Source organism: Bactrocera latifrons, unplaced genomic scaffold, assembly GCF_001853355.1.
Source record: "Bactrocera latifrons isolate USDA-ARS-PBARC rearing strain unplaced genomic scaffold, ASM185335v1 scaffold_86, whole genome shotgun sequence".
Lineage (NCBI taxonomy): Eukaryota > Metazoa > Arthropoda > Insecta > Diptera > Tephritidae > Bactrocera > Bactrocera latifrons.
In genome coordinates, this window is record NW_017537556.1 from 813,761 (window position 1) to 838,664 (window position 24,904).

General features: G+C 38.5%; 1 protein-coding gene across 1 annotated transcript; it reads right to left on the reverse strand.

Moving 5' to 3' along the window:
• Positions 1 to 4,623: 4,623 nt before the first annotated feature.
• LOC108977284 (zinc finger protein hangover) lies at positions 4,624 to 22,588 on the reverse strand. Its single transcript, XM_018946893.1, has 8 exons — positions 22,129 to 22,588; positions 13,145 to 13,450; positions 11,581 to 11,724; positions 10,394 to 11,492; positions 9,909 to 10,310; positions 8,137 to 9,122; positions 7,510 to 8,076; positions 4,624 to 6,732 (listed from the first exon to the last, which is right to left on the reverse strand). Exons 1-8 carry the CDS (start codon positions 22,273 to 22,275, stop codon positions 5,350 to 5,352), a joined length of 5,034 nt encoding a protein of 1,677 aa, XP_018802438.1. The 5' UTR covers positions 22,276 to 22,588; the 3' UTR covers positions 4,624 to 5,349.
• Positions 22,589 to 24,904: the final 2,316 nt, after the last annotated feature.

Consider the following 24,904-nt stretch of genomic DNA (forward strand, 5'->3'; position numbering starts at 1 on the left):
ATTACTTTAAAATAGAAAATAAAGGCAAAAAGCAATTAAATTAAATAAATATTAAATTTCGACTTTCACTAATTAATTTTAAATAAGCAAATCATTTAAATGAAACTTAATTTGCTTCCACAATGTTTTTTCTTTGCATAAAAACATTTAAACAACAAAAAATCTTCCAAAAAATGTATAAAAAACAAAATTAATGAAATAAGATATTGCGTAATAAGTGTTTGTATAAATGCATAAGTAGAGACTCATTTATAGGTTGCTGTTAGAGAATTGAAATTGCGTGTCGTACATAAGCACATACACACACGCATCAATACATAAGTATGTAGATGTGACGAGGTACAAAACTGATGAAATGAAATTGTAACACCAATCTTTTGAAGGGAAACGTATGCAATGCAATGCAATGTTTTGAAAGCAAAGACATTGAAAAACAAAAGTTAAATGTAATTTACTTAAATTATAAAAATTATGAAATAAAACAAAAATTAAAGCAAAAAAACAACTAAAATAAAGAAAAATAAAAAAAAATTAAATAAATTAAAAAAACTAAATTAAAATTAAAAAAAAACTAAAATAAATTAAGTATAAATGTAAAAGAAAATACAACAAAAAATTTAATTTCCACGGTAAATGTGTAACACTTAAGAAATCAAGCAAAAAAAAAAACACTTGTGTATCTTACTAAAACTTAAATGTGTATGTGTGTGCATAAATAACTGTTGTTATAGGGCGTGCAATTAAATATAAATTTACAACAATAATATTACTATTATTAATATTATGCTAATTAAAATAATGTATGCAATAAAACGAACAACAACTACAGATACAACTTTAGGTACTTGTAAATTAACTGTGTGTACTCGTATTGACAAAAACAACAAAATAAAGCAAAATCAAAAACAAACAACTTTTTAAATACAATACATGCATAACGGTATAAATTTACATATATGTACTACGAATATCAATAAATTCAATTTGAATGGCAAATAAAGATAAAAACACTTTCTTTTATTGAATAGCTTATAGGAAGTGAAAGGTAACGCATTTTGAATGTATTATTGTCATCTCTCTCTTTATTCCTTCCCTGTATGCCTCTTTCAAGTAAGGCAGAGAACTTTTCGCGACCATTATTTATATATTACTCGTATACTCTCGAATTTAGACGGGATTATGCCAAATATCTTCCTTCAATCTCCTAACCCTTTGCATTTCCTATCCTATCCTAACTCCCCTTTATATATCACTCTCTCTCTCTATCTCTCATACTGTCCTTTCTCCATCTCATATCTCTATAACTCTCTACTATGTCCATCCCATGATTAAGAGATCATCAGAACTATACAAATTATGCTCAAAGAGTAAGGTAAGTATCCGATATTACATAACATTTTTATATATTTTTTGAAAGACACGTTTGCCAGCATTGTTAGACTTGTACCCAAGATACATTCGAGAACTCTGACTAACTAACGATTCCTATGATATGTGCATTAGTGACATTTTGGACCAAATGTAGAGGAATAGTGAGGTAGAACTATCCTGATATGAAAGTTACCCAAAGTAAAGTCGAGCATAAGGATATAGCGTCAATCGGGAAGAAAAGTAAAAACTCCCAAGTATTGAATTAATAGATATAAAATGTAAGCAAATATTGACATAGTTGTCGATATAAAGTGAATCAAGAATCATAGATTTTCTGTGGAGTATTAGATTCCCCCTTTCTTCATCCTGGTTTTGTTTTTCGGATCGAGATAGATTTCATGACTGCTGATTTTTGCATTCTCTTTTGCGTATTACAAACATCATGGCACACTTAATAAACGAACCCATGAACTCGAGTTGCAACGCGATTCTTTGACATTTCTAAATTCTTTCATGTAGTAATCCCTCGCATGGTATATGACATCCTTTTAAGGATTCTGCCAAAACTGATTATCATATCTTAGTTTCCCTGTTTTCGACCCGCATTAAAACAACTCAATTCCTGGAACTCTGGACTTGACCATCTAATATTGGCTTAACTGTGGCCTTTCAGACAGGTTTTAAACCATTTATGTACATTTATGGTGTTCAGTAAGGAAGTTCCAAGAGCAGATGGCAGATAATTCGGTTAGACAACGAACAATGAAATATTTATATTTACCATGAAGAAAACTTTCGACATACCCAAGTGTTCTTAAGCACAAAATTTCCACTGATGACAAGTGCTATTAAAATATTTTTAAGCTTTGGTGTATTGATCAAGTATAATTTTCCTAATACCTCTGAATTTGATGCAAACAGCGCAATGAGAAAAATTAAATAGAAACGGGAAAATGGAAAATGAAAGTGAAAATTACGATGTGGTCAAAAGCCTCCTACATATATTATGCTGAATATGTAATGTATCGAAATTTTCAACCCTTAGATGATCCAGAGGCGAGCAAGCAATCGGCTTCCAAGTAAGTTTAGCACCACAGTTAGAAGTTGAGATTTATTCATATTTATATCTATATAATATATAATATCTCTGGAAAATTATCCTAAATGCTTAAGTTGTCCCAAGAAATAGTTTTGTAGATACAGTTCCTTCCTTGGGACTGCCGGAAATGCTGTCGTAATGGCCGAGTTCCATCGAATGCGGTATTTGCCGAAACCAACACGCAAATGACCATAAATCTTTTTGTTAGAACCTTCTCTTGAAAACTCCAAACTTCGACATATAGCAGGACGGGAATAGTGGCTTATAAAGTTTGATTCTTATTCGTCCCAACTTTATTTCTCAATTGCCTACTCAGTCCGAAGTAGCGAAGTGCCTTAGTTGTTGGTGTTAATACTGGTTCCGGTTAGGTTAGGTGGTGTGTGTCGATCCTCTTTTCACGAGACTTTTCCTAGATTTGGCATATGGTGAACATCTTGTCAGCGGTAAGCTTTAATTTTTCACCTTATATGCGATGTTGAGTAGACTTATCGCCCTTTTGTGGATTTTTTAAATACCAATGGCCGGTCATGCTTTCGTCATATTCTATAAAGAAGCTGATCGGCCGGCAATCCATCGTCCCGCACCGCTTTGTTATTCTTCAGACGGGTGATTGCTATTCGAACTTCTTCATGGTCGGGCAATGGCTTCGTCTTCTCCTGGCGTTATACGTTCATGGCCATTCAGCAGTATGGAAAAAAGTGTTCCTTCCATAATCTAAGTATCTTTGGAATAATAAAAAGTTGGAATACAATATTTAATTTTAATATATAAAAAGAAAAAATTAATGAAAATAGGTCGTTTTTGCTCAGCGACACCCATATAACCTTAAGCTGTTTAAACTGACCGATTACATTTTAGATGTCTGGATCTCAAAAAGAGAGATATCACTTTTAAATTTTTGTATGTTGTTGTTGCTGTAACGGCTATCTAGCACCCGTTAGGTTGATAAGGTTCAGATAAGTTGTTTTCGAGGTCATTTAACGGTAGGGAAACGTGCTGTTTCAACGGTGTGGGACCAGATTGAGTGGGATGTCAGATGTGTCACAGAGGTGGTTAGAGACATGCGGAAACTCGTTTAGGAGTTTAACCTGGGTACTATAGCCCAGAACGAAGCTGCGCAATGGGTCATTATCGATTCTAGCGGCAACTCAAGCTCATCGTTTGCAATGGATAGTGCTTGACTCTAAGTAAACCATTCATTGAGAGAGAGTCAGTGAAGGTGTTTATATAACCTAATGGTTATGGCGGTCAGTACACCTCTGAAGTTAATTACGTCCGAAATCTGGTCGACGTATTGTCTTATGTCGTCGACGTTGTTGAGGAAGAATAGATTGATGCTGCTAGGGGGCGGATGCGCTTCAAGCAGATGCCTACAGGGATAATTTCTGAGAAAACACACCAACAGGAACTGTTTGGAGAGGAGTTCATTATGCTTCTTAACTGGGAGCATAAGGACCTCAATGTGTGGATATTCGATATGTGACATCTAGAGGCATCCCTTTATAGTCCGGAGTGCAGTGTTCTGGTATGTATTAAGCTTCCTGGTCTGCGTTTCACTGCATCAAGGCGACCATATTGGTGTGGCGTAGTTAAGGACCGGCCAGCCGATTGCTTTGTATGCCGCCAACAACGTGTATTTGTCTTTTCCCCATGTGCTGCCGACTAGCGATTTGAGAATTTCGTTCCGTCTCTGTACTTTAGCAATAATAGCGGAGAAGAAGATAGCACAGGCTGATTGGTGTCACGTTTCAATTTTAGTATGTTTAAAGGTATAATCACCGAATGGAAAAAAAGCGTTTTTTTTTTTTAATTTAAACCGCTATGGTGCTGAGTGCAAGGACCAACAGGTTTTTTCCATAAATGAAACTGTAAAGCTGAAAAATAATATAAGCCTGCAATTTATTTCACTTGATAAACAAAAATTGTAAACAATTTTTTTCATAAATATTTATTGAATTTAATTTAGCTTGAATTCATGTGTTTACAGTTGAAGCCTTATAACTAGTTTGTATTTGTAAGAGTGTTACTAAAACTAAAACTAATTTATATTTCTATAGTATATATTTATTTATTTTATTAATTGTGTTGAATAATAAAAGCAAAAAAAAAAAATTTTTTTTAAATAAATAAACATTAACAGTTACATTATGCACGCATTTTTGTATATTCATTTGGATTCATTTAGAATTGAAGAAAGAAAATAAAAATAAAAATGAAAATAAGAATTATTAACTTATTTCCTGATTTTTGGAAATGTTTGCGATTCCCTGCAACGCTGCAGCACATTTTCGGTTATGTACGCATATGTATGTATATTTCGTATTCAATTCATTACATATGTACATACAAACATGTATATGTATTTATGGTAAAAGCCGTTATTGGTGGTTTCACATTGTTCTTCGTTCATTCTGCATGCGAAATCTAACTGAGCACGAATATCTTAAATTAATATTTTTGTATATATGTATGTACATATCTTTATATATTATTTTAGTTTAATACATACATACGCATTATATTATTGCTGTATAGTTAAGGTTTACAGTTATTATTATAAAAAGTTTGCATACATACTTCACCTAATTGCAACAACAATTCATAAGCAACACAAACTCTTAATTTTATTATTATTATTTTTTTTTTTTGGAATTCAATAGAATAAAATATGAATTAAATAAATTAGGCAGTAATTCACTAACGTGTTTATAAGCGGGCGTTGGGCGTGGGCGCTGCCGCATAATAATAAAATAAATGTAATAACTAGAAAAAAATTTAACGGCATTTCTGTTATGTGACAGTAGTAAAAACAACAACAAAGATATTACTTAGCATTGGCAGGTAGCGAGTGTTGCGGCGGCGGCGGCGTTGCGTCACGACTACACCGCCACCACGTCGCTGCTGCTGCTGCGGCTCGACTTGTTGCCCGTCTTTGGCTTGATTTCGGTTAGCGACACCGAGCCGGGACCGTTAAGGAAATGCATTTTCACATGCTTCTGCAGCTCCTGTTGCGAATCGAAGAAGACGCGACAGAGATCGCAAGAAAAGCGTGCTTTCGGCGCCGGTGCCTGTGTCTTCGATGCCTGCGATGAGCTATCGCCGCTCTCCGCGTCACTGTCATCATCCGAATCATTGTCGTTATCATCATCGTCATCCTCATCGTAAGACGGCGATGAGTCTTCGGTTGTATCTGTCGATATGCGATTCGGTTCGATGGTGACTTGTGTTGCGACCGGTGGCACGCGCGCATAACTACGACCATTTGGTGCGGTAATCGTACGATCATTGGAGTCTTCTTCGTTATCGATATCAACGTCGTCGCCTTCGTCTGCATCTTCCGCACCGTCTTCGGCATCATCGGCGTCATCTTCATCCGCTTCTGCCACTTCACCGTCGGTCTGCTCATTCATAGTCGCTGGCATAACTTCATATTCTTCATCCTCGTCCGCGTCCGCGTCTGCGTCCTCTTCGGAAGCATCCTCATCGACTTCGTCATCTGTGTCCATACCGGGACGACGCGCCGCACTAACACTATGGTGTGCCGATTCATCTTCCTCTACTTCACCATCCACCTCACCGCCGACATCCTCCTCTTCGGACTCCTCATCCTCCCCCTTATGCACACCGTCATGCAAGTCTTCCTTCTCCTCATCGCTGTCACGCTCTTGCTTCACCTTCACCTCACCATCACTTATTTTAATAGTCATCGGCGCCACCACACCCGCGGTCGTCGCTGGTTTTGTCTTCACTGCACGATTCTGATTCTGATCATGCGTCTGATCCTCCACCGGCACAATCTCCTTCTCCTTCAGGTGATTGTGTATGTGATTGATCAGCTTTTCTTTGCGCGAAACATAGGCACCGCACAGGTCACAGCCCCACTGGAAGGGTCCGAATGGTTTAGTGACGCGCGCATCGTTCACTTTGTGTGTGATCCATTCGTGCTTCGTTTCGAATTTCTCCTGGCAGCGGCGACATTGCAAATACAGGTCGACGTTGATTTTCGGCGGCACTGGCAAGTTGCCGATTTCCTCTTTATGCAATTCGTAGATGTGACGACGCAGATTGTTGTTGCTGATGAAGGTGGACGGGCAGTATTCGCATTTAAGTTCGCGTTTGCGTTTCTGGGATTTTGAAGAGTGATGATGGGGATTGGGCATAAGGCCCACCGCTTGTAATCCCGGTGGATGTTGATGGTTGATCTGGATCTGTGATAAGGGGTTCGCTGCTGCATTGGCTGAAAGATCCCCGTCGGCTTGGTTCTATGGGGGTAAGTAAAATTAGTACAGATATTCATGGCTGGTTTATATACAATTTAGTTTATATTTATTTTTGTGACTGGTGCGGAGGACGCGGCTTGAAACGCTAAAATGCCGAGTTGTAAATTTTGATGACTAAACACTGTTGCATATATTTGTATGCGATTGCGATTGCTAAACTATCTAAATTACGAACGTTTTTGTTGTAATATTTCTAGTAAAGGCATGACTTTGTAATAAAAGAATCTATTTCCGTCCAAAAATAGTGTCCACCCACTTGTTAATTTCCATATTTTTCTCCTACTTATCGGTCTCAATAGCTATCGATCTCTCCCCGTTTGTATGCGACTCTCTTTGCCACTCACTCCATTTAAACAACAATATATATTGCTCTTTCTCTCTCCCTACCTATCTTCTTCATTTCTCTACCCACTCTCCCTTCCCTTACTCTCTCCCTCTCTTCCTACTCTCTCCTTTCTCGCTTCTTTCTCTTTCCTCTATTTCTCCTTCTTTTGTTCTCCCTCTCTCTTTCCTCTATCCCTCCGTGTCACTTCTTCCTCACTTCTTCCTCACTCCTTCCGTCTCACTCAGTCTCTTTCGTCTCCCTTCCCTACCCTCTCTTTAATCAGTCACTCTGTCACGAGCCTCAACCGTCAATTCGCATTCTATTTTGTTTATTTTAAAAAATTTTTTTTTTGTTTTGTGAAACACTAGAATTTCGAACACCAAAACAATGGGACATTTTGCTTCCAGCCTCACTGCACTAGCCCAAAAGCTCACCTGTTTGCTATCACCTCTGAAATGCCATTTACGATGCACTTTAAGTGCAGTCATTTGTGTAAATGTTTTATTACACAAATCGCAGGCGTATTCGCCATTATCATTCACCCGATCCAAATAGAATTGATTCGGATCCGCTGGGCCAGTATCAAACATGGCCGCCAACGGATTATCCGTATACAATTCCATTTCATGCATTTGTATGTGTTTGGCGAACAATTCCTGATCGGTGAAACGCTGACCACATATAGTACAAGCCACTTCGGGTAGCTTAATCTTCATGCCACTGGCCGGTATCGGTGTAATCTCTAGTTCGCCACCACCCAAAGCACTTGTCGTTATTACACCGCTAGCATCGTGTGATGCATCATCATCGTCATCGCCCGTTTTATGCTTGTAAATTGGTGGCGGTCCAGCGCTTTCGGCTACAGCGCCCGATGCGTTGATCGGTTTGCGATTACAGGTCGGTATGTGATTCTCCAGCATCTGACTATCGAAGAAGACCTTCTTGCAGAGCACACATTCCGAAGGTTCGGGGAATTGTGGATGTTTCTTGTAGCGATGCACCTATAAAGTAAAAACACATGTGTAAATATTGTTTGCTACGATATTTTGTAGACACCTTACCCATAGACTCTTGCGTCCGCTATAGACATTGCCGCAATCCTTGCAGGAATAGTCATTCGAATCGAATTCGTCATGCGAATTTATGTGTATAGCCAACTTCTTGTTCGTATTGAAGTTCGATGGACAGTACTTGCACTGGTACCAGTACAGCGGACCGCTCGTTGAGTTGTCCAATGTGCTGCGTTCGGCGCCCACACTACTCACCGGCGTCGACAAGCCCGAGCGATCAGCCGTATTCGCGGCCGTACCGACATCAGCGCCACCAGCACCGCCGGCCAAGCTGTCGTCGAAGGTCGTATCGGCTTGATCGCCCCCACCAATAGCGCTACCGTGCACGGTTTTCTTGTGGTGCTGCAGCTGCGGCTCACTGCGATACACGATCGAACAAATATCACATTCAAATTGCTTCTCGATCATCTCGTCCTTTAGCAGCGTATTGTGTATCTTGAACATGTGCACTTTCAGGCCTTTCTCGTAAGCGAATTCCGCATCGCACAGCTTGCATTTGATAAACTGTACATTGCGTATTTGATGGTCGTTGAGCATGTGGAAACGATACGATTTCTTCGATGAGAAACGACGCTGACAGAGGCGACAGCGCATGCGTCGGAAACGTCGATCGGCCGCCTGTTCCAAGCTACGTTTGAATATCGCCTTCTGCACCGCGGTCTGATGTTGCATAGCCGGCGGCGTTGTGGATTTCGCCGGTGGCGCTGGTGTAATAGTTAGGCCGCTCGATGCCGATTTGCTGCCGCTTATCGCACCCGGTGTCAGTGAATTGTTCTGTGCCGCCGCACTATGCGAACGCATGTGATTGGAGAGTCCGATGTTGTTGCTGAAGACCGCATTGCAGATGGGGCACTCCTTCAGACTGCTGTACATGTTGCCGCCGCTGCCACCGGAACCAGTGCTGGTTGTTACAGCGGCACCCGTGTCTGTGCGCATTTTCTTTGCTGGATTCTCGCTGGAGTTCTCATCGTCGTCAGCTGCAGTTTTTGAGGTTAGAAGAAAATTTTATTAGAATATAATAACATAAATTAAAGCCTAAATGAATAAAAAAGTTTATTTGTAACATAGGAGCAGCCAGATAGCGTTTTATCTTGTTTCTTGTTTTCTTTTACTTTTGCAATATACCGTTGTATGGCAGATAAAACAAAATATAGTCACCGAGATGGACAGATTGAAATAGGTCGGGTTAGGAGCTCTTTTTCCAAATATTTTTAGTTTTTGCGGCCTATAACTTTTTGGGGGCGTGGCAGTAATCTAGTAATGACCATTTACAAAAACTATCTAATTCAGGATTCGTAACTACCACATCGAATTCAAATTCTAAAGCTAACACGGTTACTTTATGCTGTTACAAACAACCGTTATATATTACGAAAAATAATAAAAGGAGATTAGAAGAATATTCTACAACGACAGTCGGGTCTACGTAACCGGACCGGACCCGGTTTTTTCTGTCAAAGGGCTGTCAACTCGGCAGATTTCGGCCGCTACAACAACAACAACAACAACGAATTCTTATCCGGCCAAGGACTGTCACCTCGGCAACAATCCGCAAATTCACCTGAGGCATATTTTCTGCCACTAAAACAACAACAACAACTCTATTATATCTCTATTATCTCAATGTAACCAGAACCAACGCTGATCTTTGTTCCGCCAGGAACTATCAACTCAGCAGCATTCCTTCAAACTATTTGAAAAATACATTCTACCACTACAACAACAATATTCTACTAGCTGAGCAAAGATGTTGCAAGACCTACCAATTGAGCCGCCATTCGTTATCGACATCAAGTCCTTCATCACATAATCATAGCGTCCCGTGTAGACATTCTGTTGTGTGCCATAGGCGATTTTAACCGCATCCGCATTCACAATATACTCAAAGCCCGTATGACGCGCCTTGTCCGCCGAATGAGCGCTGACCATGTGCTCGCGCAAATTCGAGAGACGCGGATAGCCAATGCCGCATTTGACGCATTTGTATGTCTGTGGCAATTGGTCCGGATGTTTCGATTCCATGTGACGCAACACATTGTTGTAGTTGTTGTACTGTTGATCGCATATGGGGCAAGCTTGTGGCATACGTGAGAAATATTGTGATTTCGGTTGATTAGTGGAGGCAGCTTGGTGACTGCTGCGTGACTCATCAGTGGAGGAGGCGCCTAAAAAATAAAGTGAGAGAGAAAATGGAGAATTAGTAATGACACAGCTGCTTTCATTGACCGTAGACGCGTGTGTGACTCACCACCTAAGCCGACGATTGACTTTTTGGCCGGCGAATTCTCTGTGCTTATGGCGCTGGCATTTAGTGACGATGTGGACATTTGCTCGCCGAAGCCGGCCAAATGCTTCTCGTACACGTGATCGAGGAATTTCTGGTGATTATCGAATTTGGCATCGCATGTGACGCAACGCAGCGACACGATGCAATCCATGTTGTTGTAGTGACGTTTCCGTTCGGCCGGATCATCCAATTCCAAGCCACAGTAACAGCATTGTTTTTGCATTGTGTCCTTGCGTTGCATGTCGGCGTGTTCGTCGTACACGTGCGAACGGAACTCCAACTTCAGCCGGTACTTCTGCGGACACAACTTGCACTCGTACATCTTATTGACGAGCAACTCCTTGGCGCGCAACTTGTCCGGCACTGCGGCCGCTGTGGCCGTGACTGCAGCGGCGAAGTTGCTGTCCTTCGCCATGAGCGAATGCAACACTTTGTACAAGTTGATGCAGTTGCGACGCTTCAAATGCGAGATGAACAGCGCCTTCGAGTCGTTCAGCTTCAGGCAATTGAAGCAGAGATTGCGCGGCAATGCTAGGTATTTCTTGCGCATGTGTGCCATGAAATTCTTATAGGTCGAATAGGTTTTATTACAACAACGACAAGTCATATTCTGATATTGGCGCAAAAATTCATCGTTCTGCTGTAGGAAAACGATCTTCTCATCGGTCAAATGGTGTTGATACTTTTCCGGGTGCTCATAGTCGAAACCGCCGATTTCACACTTATTGAATGCGTTCACGATTTGCTGTCGGTACTTGAGCGGTGTTATCATGCCGGAAGCGGCGTTCGACGCCTCCGCCGCGGCTACGGCAGCGGCTGTGGCCCGTTGCAGTTCCAGTGCAGCCGCCAAGGCGGGTGTGGGTTTAGTCACCGGCATATTGTTGGGTGTCGATGTTGAGAGCTCGAAGAGATTTGGGTGCAGATTACGTTCGTGCCGGCGTGCGTTGGCGCGTGTGGAGAATTTCAGATTGCAGGCGCGACAAGACGCCTCTTTGGTGTCCACCAGTGCGGCTAGCTCAATGGGCGGTCGCGGTTGCTCATATTGATAGGGCATGTGTTCCTGCAGGTGCAAATGTATTGCGAAAACAATTTTTTAATTTCAATTGCAAGAAAATATGTTTTATACTGAAAATGTGCACGAGACATACCATGAGCGACTCGTCGCCCTCCTCTTCGGTGCGTTCTAAGAAGAGTGTTGGGTCAACCATGTCATCGGACTCGTCATGCTGTTTGGTGTTGTATTCGTCATCGGGATCCATCGGCTCATCTTTGATTTCGACAGCTGGCAAAGGCTATGGAGGAGAGAAGAAAAAATATTAAAAAATTAATTAGTGGTGTTAAGATTTCAACAAAAACAAATGAATTTATGGACATGGGCTTTATTTGTTAGTAATTTTTAACTTCATAAGAGTCGCTGAAAAAACATATAGGTTTATTCAAAAAAAAAAAAAAAAAAGTGGGGTTAGGAGAAATAATTATATTTCTTTCGTTATAACCAAAAATACAAAATTTTAGCATCCAAACGGTTTTTATATTATTTAATTATAAAATGTAATACACATAAAAAGGGACAGATAGAAAAGGGCTGTCTGCGGAATATTGATGACAGAAAGAAACCCTTTAAATTATCAAATCATAATACGTCTTTTGGAATTAAATTCCTAAAATTAGCAAATAAAAAGATTAAGAATTGAAGATCTTGTTTTCAAAATATATATACTCTATTCGGTTCCAGAAAAATATAATAATTTGGCCTACCGAATTACAAGGACTTGATTTCCAAAGGTCAGTTGGTATGGCAGCTACATGCTATAGTGGTCCGATATCACCGGTACCGACAAACAAGCATGTCCCTGGGGAAAAAGTACGTGTGCAAAATTTCAGATCGATATCCTAAAAGCTTGTGGGCAGACAGACAGACTACTAGTGGTTAATATATAAATAATTACCCAAAATAAATGATTTTCGCAAGAATAAAAAAGGGAATATATACATAAACAAAAATATATAATGTTAGGTATATATGCAAAACGTTGTTGCCGATACGTTTACGTTATTGTACGTGTAACGTCTAAATAAACGCAATTGCTGTGCGGCACTCTGACACGATGGCGTGGAAGTTGCAGCAGCAACGGCAATTGGCGGTGCTTGTTGTTGCACTAACTGTTGGGGATGCTGTGGTTGCAGTTGTTGTTGCAATTGCTGTTGTTCCAACAACTTTTGTTGCTCCAAGAGCAATTGCTGTTGCTGCTGTTGTTGTTGCCGTTGATATTTTTCCACTTCGGCTTGCACATGTTGTTGCAATTCTTTTTGTTGTTGTTGCTGCTGCTGCTGCTGCTGTTGCCGCTGCTGCTGACTGCGATGATAATGCCGCGCACGACGCGGTGGCGCTTGCGACGATGATGCCACAGCCACCGGCGGTGCGTGACCTACAGCGGCAGCAGCTATCAAGCCGGCTGTGGGCGCAAATTGCCGACTGTACTTCCTATAAGATAAATGTTGCGCCAATAGCAATGGTTGTGTTGCTGTCTGTTTCGCATGAAGCGTAGCGACGGTGGTTGCTGGCAATTGCTGTTTCCTGGCGGTAGACGTTGTAGTCGTGCTAGTAATCGAGGTGGTAGCAGCAGTGCTGCTAGCCGCGTGGCTAGTAGTACTAGTACAAGTAGTGGTAGTAGTGCTAGTAGTAGTTGTAGGGTTTTCTTTAGGACTCACATAAACAGTTAAAGATTTGCGTTTCTTCAACGACGAAATTCCATCCAAAATCGATGATGCCAAACTCGGCGCGTTGTGCTGTTCACTGTCGTCCGCTTGGTGTTGCTGTTGTTGGCCGGTGCCATCTGCACCAATCGTTGATATGCTGACATTGTTGTCGAGCAATTGTTGACGTTTATTCGTGTCCAACCAACTGCGTTGCTTGCTTTGTGAGGCCAGGCAGCGATTCTTGAAACTCTGCCAGGAATTCAGGTAACTGATGCACGCATGACAAATGCGCAGCGATAGGTGATCTTCGGGATTGATCTGGAAGTGAGATAAGAGCAAGATTTTTTTTTATTAGAGAGTTTTGTACTGAGTATTGCCGTGGTGAGTAGCTTATATAAGAATATAGATATACATAGATAATATAGATTAATGCAGGTAACCAATATTTAAAATAATTCATATCGTAGTATAATTTCGGGGCCTTACAAGAATTTCTGACGAGTTTATGCATAATATTGACATTAATTTGTCAATATTATTGGAAATCAGATATGACGATATGACATTTTTATACTAGTATGTGAAAAATCTTAATATTAATTGGAAAAAATGTATCTTTTAAAAATCGTATTAAGGGATCGGATAAATATAGTTTGATGTATGAAGGCATGGATGACCCTCACTTCTAGAGTATAGTATTTAGTCCCATATTTCGTAACTAAATTGAATGGTTAAAAAAAACCCTTTCATATCGTTTCGAGCTTAAATTGAATAAGACTTTTGCTATCAGCGAGTGAATATTGTAGATAGAAAACCACCGTTATTACGACGGTCTGGTCTACCGAACGAATACGAATTTTTATCGAGCCAATGGCTGTCAACTCGTCAGCATACTCAAAATTATTCAGAGAATGTTTTCTAGTGATACAACAACAACAACAAAAAAGGGATTGAAATTCGTTTCCACGAGAGTGGGGTCTACCGAAACGGAACGGATACGAATTTTTATCGAGTCAGAAACTGCCAACTCTGCAGAGTTCCTCAAAATTATACAAGAAATGTATTCTGGTGATGCCAAAACATTTACAATGGGTTTGAAATCCGCACATAACAAAACAGCTGGATCGACGTAACCGAAACGGTTCCCGGATTTTATGTCACTAACAACTATAAGCTCTGCGTTATTTATCAAAAAATATTAGAGGACGTCTTCTCTGCTATGGTAACAACAACTATGTACAACAGGAAAGCATGTTGTCGAAATTTGTCGGGTAAATTGCATACTTTTAGGAGCGCCTCATTTTCGATTCTGGGATTGTGTTTTGGCACTACAAGACTTATTTAAAACACGTTTTCAGGCAACAGGACACCAAAAATAAACGGAAAGAAATAATTTCTTAGCTTTCACTCCCTCTAAACCTCGATGTTACCGAAAATTTTACCGTTATATATTCTACTTTCGTTTAAGCGTGTGTATTGAATACTTTTCGTTTTTTTTTTTTTTTAATGAAACATGCATGAAGACGACGAATGTATGTAGATGAATTTTTAATTAAGAAAAAATTAAGAATCTTATTAATTTCTTGCGAATGAAATATTCAAATTGCACTTTCATTCTATTTGGGAAATTGATTTTAAATGGTCGCCACAAATTACTCCTACCGCCGGCCAGGCGAACAACAACAACAATAGCAACAGGAGCGGTAGCACAAGTATATGTATGTACATATGTGCATAACAGTAGTTATAATAATGAGAGAGCGGCAGGCGGCAGGCAGCAGGGGAACACCGACTGCCGCAATTTCTATTGGATATTGATGTCAATGACCTGTTCCTGCTCAAAACAACAGTAAATATATGTATGTAGACGACGGAAACGTCTTAGCTGTGATGTACGAACGCTGGTCCATATGTATGTTAGAGTATAAGTAGACATGCTGATATGTACATATGTATATGTATCCTTATAAGCCTACACCCCAGGACTTGACCAAAACAAATGAGTTCCCACACTCTAAATTTCACCAGCAATGGAACATGTGGGGTTTATATGCTTGACTGAGTGATTTCACATACTACATGTATGGTAATGTACTTGTATATGTACATGTGTGTGTTTTATTGCAGATGCATGCATATATCCATATGTATATGGAATGTCTCATTATGAACGCCGCCCGCCGCAAAGACAAGAGGTCAAGATAAACAAACAAACAAACAATTGAGTGTGATTATGAACAAGTAGCAACTACATACACACACACCTACACGCACACATTGTGTTAAGCAGCAGCCTAAAAGGATAATGCAGCTGCCGTGTGTGTGTGTGTGTTTAACATTTTTAGCTGCAGACAATGGCATTTAATTGAATGTTTTAATTTAATATTTAAGTTTAATATCATTTGTCGACGCACGCAATCTGGCAAACACACCTGCACACACACGCAAAGCTTTCAGGCGCTTAAACACAACTTGACAAGGCGCAGAGACCGGTGTTAGTTGTGTTTTGTATTGGCCTATGAAGGCACTCAAGCCGATTAAACACAAAACCTTTGTCATTTCGCAAGGATAATGATTGAAGACAAACACAAGAAGACACACATACATGACCATATAAAGACATATTATGTATGTACATACATATGTAGGCTTTTGCGTGTAAGCCAAAGTGTAGCTAAATCGAATAAGTGCGTCGAAATGTATTTCTAATAATTATGTACTAATGTATGTATACATGGCAACGCTCATCTTAAGTGCCCATTTACCTAAGGGCATACATACGCATCATATATGCTTGCCCCAATGCAGTACAACTGTGTTAAATGCAGAAGCAGTAAGCTTTATATAGCGCTGTGGCCAGACATTTTTGAATCTTTCCGATACTTATCGTTTTTTTGCCAAAAAAAAAAACTTAAATTTTTAACCCGCTTAATATATTACATTTATTATACCCTGAACAGTGAATATTAAATTTTTCTGCGAAGTTTTCAATACCCAGAAAAAAGCTACGGAGACCTGTTTCCACCACAGTTGGGTCTACGTAACCGTAACGGACCCGGATTTTTTATACGGTAAGAACTCAAATTTCAGCAGAATGATACTGCTACAACAACAACTAACTTCGGGGACCTATAAAGTATTTACATACATACATAAATGATCAATGTAACAGACTGTGGCGATTTAACCAATGGTCGCCGCTCTGTATTCCCAGATTTTGCGTTATAAATTTGAAATTTTGCAGACGGATTTTTCTCCCTAAGACCATCGGATGGCATCGAACCATTAAAACATCAAGCTGCCATACAAAGTGACCCATCAAAATCAAATTTTGTATGAAAAGCTTCTCCACTTGACGAGATATCTTCCCTAAATTTGCCACAGATTATTGTACAAGTCAATGCTACAATCTCTGAAAATACTGTTTGAATCCGACAGCTATAACATGCGGCTGCCATACAAAGTGACCCATCAAAATCAAATTTTGTATGAAAAGCTTCTCCACTTGACGAGATATCTTCCCGAAATTTGCCACAGATTATTGTACAAGTCAATGCTACAATCTCTGAAAATACTGTTCGAATACTATAACATGCAGCATGTAGCTGCCATACAAACTGACCGATAAAAATCAAGTTCTTGAGTTGAAACTTTTTTATTTGTGAAGGGTATTACATATTAATTTTTGGTGATATTCCAAACGAGGTATTACATTAAAAAAAGATCTCTGCTGTTTTACATTGACTCACGAAATGTGAAAAAAATATTATTTTGTAAATGCAAGATCTAAGATAATTTGTTACAAAAGGTTTAATTGCTCTCTTTATTATAGAAATTACCTAAAAATTTTATGGATATTCCCTCTGAACTAGGTCAAAATATAATAAAATAAAAATCTGAGTTGTATGCTTTCGACGCGCACGTGACTGTATATACAACACATTAAGCTATATAAATATTGAAGTTGGAGTGAGAATACATTGTTGAAAGTGCGCCTAAATGTATGTTTGTTTATAAGAACATAACATTAGTGCATTACGACATACCGACATACATATAGTACATTCAGTTAACCAGAATAATTAAGAAATACATACATACATATGTATACATTACATATCCCTTTATTTGTATGAATGCATATAGTATTATTGCCAAATGTATATGTATGTATGTACATGCATATGTACTAAGCAATGCACATAACCTTAAATATGCATGCACATACATACATATATACAAACGTGTATCTTATCAAAGCGTTATATGACAGTCAAGCAACCAATAAGTGCAACAACAATGCTAATTATAATTATCCTTGCAGAAAGACTAAACGGATAGAATTATATGGACGAATAAAGAAAATTACAGATGCCAATCTACGCATACACTACTACTACACATACACACATACACAGATGCGCATATACAGAAATATTGATTGTATACATAAAGAAACACTAATACAACTATAAGAAAATGTATTTTAATTATGACTCCTTATTTTCCTTTAATTATGCAGGTAGGAGTACAGCATACCATTGAACACGCCAACAAACACATACATAGGTAAATGTGTATACACATAGCCATACATAACTGTATATGGCTAAGCATAGCTTTGGAGAGTTTTAATAGTGCGTCGCATCCTTACGGCGAATGGGCGGTGGTCCATTTGATGTTCATTCACCTTACCCATGCTCCATGCGGCAAACGAATTACCTAAAGCTACACACAGACTCACCGTCGCCCATCTGTGACTGGCTTTTTGTGTTGCGTCGAACTTCTCATTTTCATAATTATCATTCAACTTTTCTTCAAGCGATCGATAATGGAAGCATAATAGATAATTCATTTAAGAGAATACAAATATAAATTGTGAAAGCATTTTTTTTGGCAGTTAATCGAAACGGTGTATATTGAGAGAAATGAGACAATAACGAGTTGTCTACTTTAGAGAAAAAGATTATGTTAAAAACTTAGCGACAAATATTTCCAATATCATTATGAAATATATTTTCGGTCCATTTGTATGACAGTTTTATATATTATATATATGCTATAGTAGACGAATCTGTTTAATTTCTTCGGAGATTGTAGCTTTGTCTTCGAAAATATTCTACACCAAATTACAGGGAAATATTTCCTTCATGAATACACTTGATATTGACCGCTCAGCTTGTATGGCAGTTTTATGCTTTAGTAAACCGATATCGACGTTTCCGACAAAATGAACACATTTTTGTAATGAAAAGGACATGCCCAAAATTTCAACCCGATATCTCAAAAACTGAGTTTGCTTCTGGTTGTTATAAACTTTTGCGTTAAATTCTTCCATCTTCATATAATTTCAAAATTAGCACTCAAGTTATTCAAAGAATCGTCCTATAGTTATTCAAGCAATGCTGAAAAATGTAACACTATTTGTTGTGATCGACTTCAAAAGCCTCCAAGCAATAGATTCTGCATATATCTCTACTAATCTGTAAGCATAAAAATCTTGTATCAGTACATTTGTATAATACTGGTTTCAATGTGTATTTACTCACGTGTTCCTTGCCCTGTAGATACATAGGCATCGTCACATCGAAGAAATTACAGCTCGTTCTTACGACGATGTAAGGCAATTCTAGAGTGTTTGCTATTTTTATATTCAATTTAAAAATGTCTTAAATATACTTAAGTCATATGCAGGTTGCTGCATATAAAATGGCTATTTGAATAATTCTGAGCCATTCAAGTGAAACCTCAAAGCCACGTGAACACAATGCAGAGCTGCTAATTGTCCAAAGTTCCGAACCACATAACAACTTAGCTGGGTACCTCACTATACAATGATATCATGTACGCAAATATTATAGGCACCTATCTATTTGTGCTCCAATACAATGATAAGAGTATATCTACCAAATAACTTGGGAGTGATGACGTCGTCAACACTGGTTTATGGTGAGGGTGAGTTAGCTAACAAATGCGCTGACGTGGTAACCGTCGCTCCAAGTAGTCACTAGAGTACCAGCTATTGAAAAGCGACAAATTATAATAGTTAGAAATACAAACATATGTACATGATGTGATCAGGGCACATATTTAGAAATGAAAATTCCACAAAGTTTTGAATGTTAACTTAATGGTAGGAGCGAACTTTTAAACATTACACCCGATTCTGAGTAAAGCGAATGAATTTAGCTTCAACCACAGCCCTTTCGACACAGAGAACAGCAAGTGGAACAACGTGCCCTGATAAACACATAACGAAAGCACTGAGAATTCGTAGCGTGAAACGAAGTAAACGTTAGCGTGTTTGGCTGACAACGCTGACAAATGTAGCAACACAAGTAGCGTGAAGGTAGTTTTCATTTTATTATTATATAGCAACATTGGTACGACGTTTGACCAAGGTAACGTGTTGACATATTATAAACGATACAAGCCTGAAATGAATTATTTTTATAGATGAGCGACCAAACCATAGCCATTAATGAAAATAATATTGCAATCTTATCGATTTTATATATACATTTTTAACAAACTGTTACAAAATTATTTATTTTTATACATATATCGCTTACATTTAATCAACAAACATAGCACAGTTGGAGCAGGAAGACAATCTCATAGAATGCGATAGAAAATCTTAGATGAATAAATTCGGTTAATAATTTCAGTTTGTAAAGAAAATTGACGTACCGATGACATGAGACAACACAAAAAATGTCTAAATGCAACCGAAATAACAATTAAGCCCTTATTGATGAAAGTGCATGTACATATTTCCCTTGGGACGATGCCTCAAAAAGCTATTGCGTTCATAACCTCAAAATCTTTTTATCAAAATATAACACACGCATTAAAATTTGTAAGCAGCTGCCAGCTGCTCAAACACGTTATGCAACTCTCAAGGTGAAACTGCTTAGTTACTCCAAACTGCGCGACAGCGCCTCTGTTTCATACAGTTTGTCTGGGTACTAGCTGGAAGTACGGCTCAAGCAACGAATACACATTTATTCAATCCCTCCAACAATGTAGCAAAATAACTGCCTACATTATTTTTTACCTAAGAGCTGCTCTCAAATTACTCCACTTATCAACATTAATTCATGTGGAAAGCGTAGTATTCGTATACCAACCGCCAGACGACAAACAAAGCCATCTCCACTTTTGGAATCGGTCACAGATGGTGAGCGAATCGATAGACAGCAACGAAGATAACGGCTATGGAACGAACATAAGGCAATGGCAACAACGAAGTCACAACGTATTCCAAGTAGTCGATACAGGCATGCACGTCGTCAATTCCCAGCACAAAACAGCATACCAAGCGAGGGAAATAACAACGATGTAGACGACGCACTACTACCACCGATAATGCGCGTCGAACGCAGGCCAGAAAGAGATAGCGTAGTAGCCAATGCCACACGGTACTCGGTTACCAGCAAGCATTTAACTGCTGCCTGTCAATCGTAGCGTTCCAGCTAAATAGCACATGTGCGTCGGCAGTTACGGTTATGAAATGTTCCTCGTGCACCGTACCGTTCTGTAAGTGCATTTTGCAAAGTTTCCTAAAATAATGAAATTCATCCTTAGAGTTGGTAAATCTTCCATACATTTACAGCGCTTCCGAATCCAATTCTCTTTTGTTGTGATATACAAAAAAAAAAAATCGCATTGTTTTCATCGCTTCTTTGCACATATCGTTCTTTATCGCCGACTATGTCTTTCGCTCCTTCGTAATCGAGTATGCATGCGTTTGTATGCATGTGTGCGTATAATTGTTTTACCGGCTTTGTTGTTTTTGCCATGGTTTCCAAAGAAAACGCAGGTCAAATTTCAACTGATCAGCCAAATATTCCTTCTGCATCTTGTAAAGAAAAAATGTCAACCGATTAAGGCTACGTGTAGGAGTGGGAATCACTGACGTTAATATGTACCCAGTTCAATATATATAACCACATATTGATTGGTGTTCTTTATTGATATTTCTTATCAGTTATCAATTTTTACATAAAAACAAAAAAGATACCTCTGACTAGGGTCTAGATAGGTTAAAGAAAAAAAATCAGTAGTAAGTGAACTATAGGAAGAAAATTCAATGTACCGCCTTCTCCAGCTGCTCATCCATCCGGTTCTTAATGTGAAAATAGTGGACACGCTTTGTTCTGTGAGCAATTAGCAACAGCAGCAGGCAACGTGACAACTAACTAATCTGGCGATGATATTTCAGATGACTGCCTCGATGAAAGCAGCAGTCGTTGTAGCTACAGCTGCGGTCGTAGCTACCAGCCGACTACACCTCGCGGTCACATCCACACACAGTGAACCAATATTCAGTCATTCAACCACTCAGCTATACAATCAACAACTGCCAACTAAGTAACCAACCAACCAACCACGAGTCTTAGTGAGTCAACGCGAATGCGATAACGATGTGAGCGCTGTGAATCCGGATCCGAAATGGAATCGATTCCACACAACGGCACAACATTATTATACGCCATAATACACCAGCTAGCCAGCCATGTCATGTCACAATCGTGGAGGCACTGAGCGGCAGCGGAAGAGAGCGCGCGCACATATAACGCGCCAGACGGCACCATCATTGATTGCTTGCTCAGATTGCTCAGAGCTCACGGGCTGGCAACGCTACACTAGCGCAACTAACCAACAAACGCCAATATGGTGACTTGGCAATTCCGCATGGCGTGGCATGACACATGTGGGAGCACGGACGCAAAACTTGCACAATCAATCGCATTGGCTGTCGTTCACTGTGCTCATCCTAACCTCAATCACATTCTTTATTAACAAATTTTGGTAGTTTTCCTATTTTTCCTTAGCTATTACAACATAAAGTTTTTACTAGATAGAATACTCAAATATATATCTAGATATCTAGATAGGAACCACTAATCGCCATCCATGATTGATTGGGTCATACCCAGTTTTTCACATTATATTTACAAATATATGAGTAGGTAGATATACTATGTACTCACCTTGATGCTGACGCAGTTCTGTATCTTAGTAGCCAACGGTTCCTTGTCCGCCGCATAGCTGTTTAATATGGATATGCATTCACTGCCCGGAGCCAAGCAGAGGCGACAGCAATTTTGTCGCGCACGCACTGGGCTGCCGTCCGACATTTTGTAACGACGACTCCGTCAGACGCCGCTCTTCCCTCCCAGAAATTTCACACTGAAGGGTAGCCAACTGACGAGCAGATAACTCTATATATATATTGTAATGGTGTGATTTTTAATTGGTTTTGGAATCTGCTATTGTTGAAGCAACGACGTTTTAACTTCACTTTCAGTTTTAATTTTTTTTGCGTTTTTTCGCACTATTTTTTACTTTTTATTAATGTTTATCATTTATTTTTTTACAATTATTTTCTTCTCCACTTCTCTACCGACTTCTTTGTTTTTATCATATTTTTTCCAGTCACTTTTAATTTTGCAAGTCTGAACGCGACGGGATTTTCTACAAAACTGAATTCAGAGTTGGTTATTTTTTCTTTACCGGGAATTTTCGTGCACGAAGAGTGTAAAAAGAGAGACAGTAAAACATGGAGGGCGACATCTAGCGTGTAAAATACGGACTCTGGTGTGAGAAGAAATTGCTAAGAACTGAAGCGACTCTGTGAAAACGACAATCAGCTGTTATAGCCGCTGTTGGTTAAAAATTCACAGGCGTTGGAATATTATTAAATTTCAAGGTGTCATTCACAATCAACAGATGTTTATTATTTGTTAATGCTATGTGTGCGATGACTTTATAAATAACCGGAATGGACCCGAATTTTTATCCGGTCTCGAAATTACTTTAGAAATGTGTTCTACTGCTATAATAACAACAACTAAATATTATTTAAAATAATATTTTTAGGATTGTATATTTGAAATTCTTGGGGGCGTTTTCTCAATATCTGGTTAGCAGCCAGCTGTCAGTTAGGTTCTGGCTAACTTAGCCTTAGCCTACTTCTTTCGGTAAAGTGAATTTTTAAACAGAACTTAACTGACAAATGGCTGCTAACCAGATATTGAGAAAGCCGCCCTTAATATTATAAGTTCATATTTCAACAATATTCTTGCTAATAGTACCAGAATGAAACGTATATATTGTAATTTATACAAATTTTAAATGTTAGTTTTTAAGACCAGAAATAGAAGAATGTATTAAGTACATTATTTTGGTTATACAAATATTTTACCATTTCATTTTTTTTTTCTAAAAAGTCACAATGGTTTGTTTGTTGCAAATTTTGACATTCAAATGCCAAAACGTAAATATTGTATCCCGCCAAAGGTCCACTTCCTTCAGGTGACTACTAGATTTACTATATTTATATCAATCGAAATTTATTCACCAAAGCACCAGAATGGTAAAAAATTCAAAAGCATGGCATGGATACACCTGAGTGCAACATAAATGGCGAATTACAATATTTTCTTCTTAAGTAAGACATTTTAATTTCAAACCATAACTAAGCGCACGTACCCTTGCTTACTACAGGTGGAGGCAGCTAAGCTTATTTAAATATGTACCTAAAGAGAATTATGTTGTGTTTTATTGAAGTATCCCTAGGCATATACATATGTATGTAGATATCTACTAATAATATGCTTCGTCATGAAGTTCAAAATATGCGGTTGCTTCGTGGAGCATTTGTAGTTAGTTGCATGGTGCCCTCTGCGCTCCATCAATCGCCACTAATTTGTCAAAATATTTATATAAAGACCATAAATTTATAATTTTTGGAATTGGAGATTCCAAGTATGGCTATATTATGTATAGATATATTTGTATATGTATATATATATGTATGTACATTTGCATTTGTACTTAGAACAGCGTCTGATGGCAGTTATTGCAATTTTCAAATTCAACTGAATCAAACTGAAAACTGATAAAACTGCATTTACATACACAACTTATTTGTTCAGTTAATATGAAAAAAAAAATGTTATTATAAAAATAAGGATGTTATCAACGTTTAGCGGATATTATAGGCAAACAGTGCAAAAAATAATATTTTTGAATTGATTTTTTTTTTTTGCAAAATATATCCGCTAGTGCGCATGTACATACATATATACACATGCAGATATATAATGTTTATATAAATGTAATAATATTGCTTTGAGCAGCTACTTATCACGCCTCCTTTTTTATGTAAAAATCCGGCCGGCAAGTTTATGTGCATGTGGAAGGTCAGATAACGCAAACGTACATATGTATGTTTGTAATTACGTACAATTAAAGGATTGGCTTATAATAAATTATATATGCCAAACTATATTGTTAATAAATCAAGAACTCGTAAAAACTAAAAATTATTTTTGAACTTTGCTAATTAAAAAAGGCATGTAGGCAATTAATTAAAATGTCATTAAGACAATTAAAAATTATGTATTAAAAGGCCACAATAGGTACGTCTAAACGCGATTTAAACGTACACTATAAACCCAGTAGTCATTGGAGCATTTTCGCATATTTTTTGCAAATAAATGTAATTTTTTTTTTCATTTTCAATTACTTATTTTTTATGCATATAGTATGTACATAAACCAATCATTAATCAATTAATTTATTTTTATTTTTAACCCGATCAGCGTGCCGAGCTGAGTTGTCTGTTTGCCTACSCGTCGGTCTGACTGGCTTATCTGAGAATGCAGACATCTCAGCTTTTAAAATATCCATCTGAAATGTCGCATGCGTACTTTTCTCACCAGGAAGCTGCTCATTTGTCAGAACCGCCGATATGGGACCACT

What these genes read in the sequence shown, in the direction of transcription:
- LOC108977284 (XM_018946893.1), bottom strand. Translation starts at nt 22,275, where the DNA reads ATGTCGGACGGCAGCCCAGTGCGTGCGCGACAAAATTGCTGTCGCCTC. An exon ending in GCAAATCTTTAACTGTTTAT is followed by an intron (nt 11,725 to 13,144) that starts GTGAGTCCTAAA and finishes TCTCCTCCATAG; the next exon opens with CCTTTGCCAGCTGTCGAAAT. An exon ending in AGGGCGACGAGTCGCTCATG is followed by an intron (nt 11,493 to 11,580) that starts GTATGTCTCGTG and finishes TTGCACCTGCAG; the next exon opens with GAACACATGCCCTATCAATA.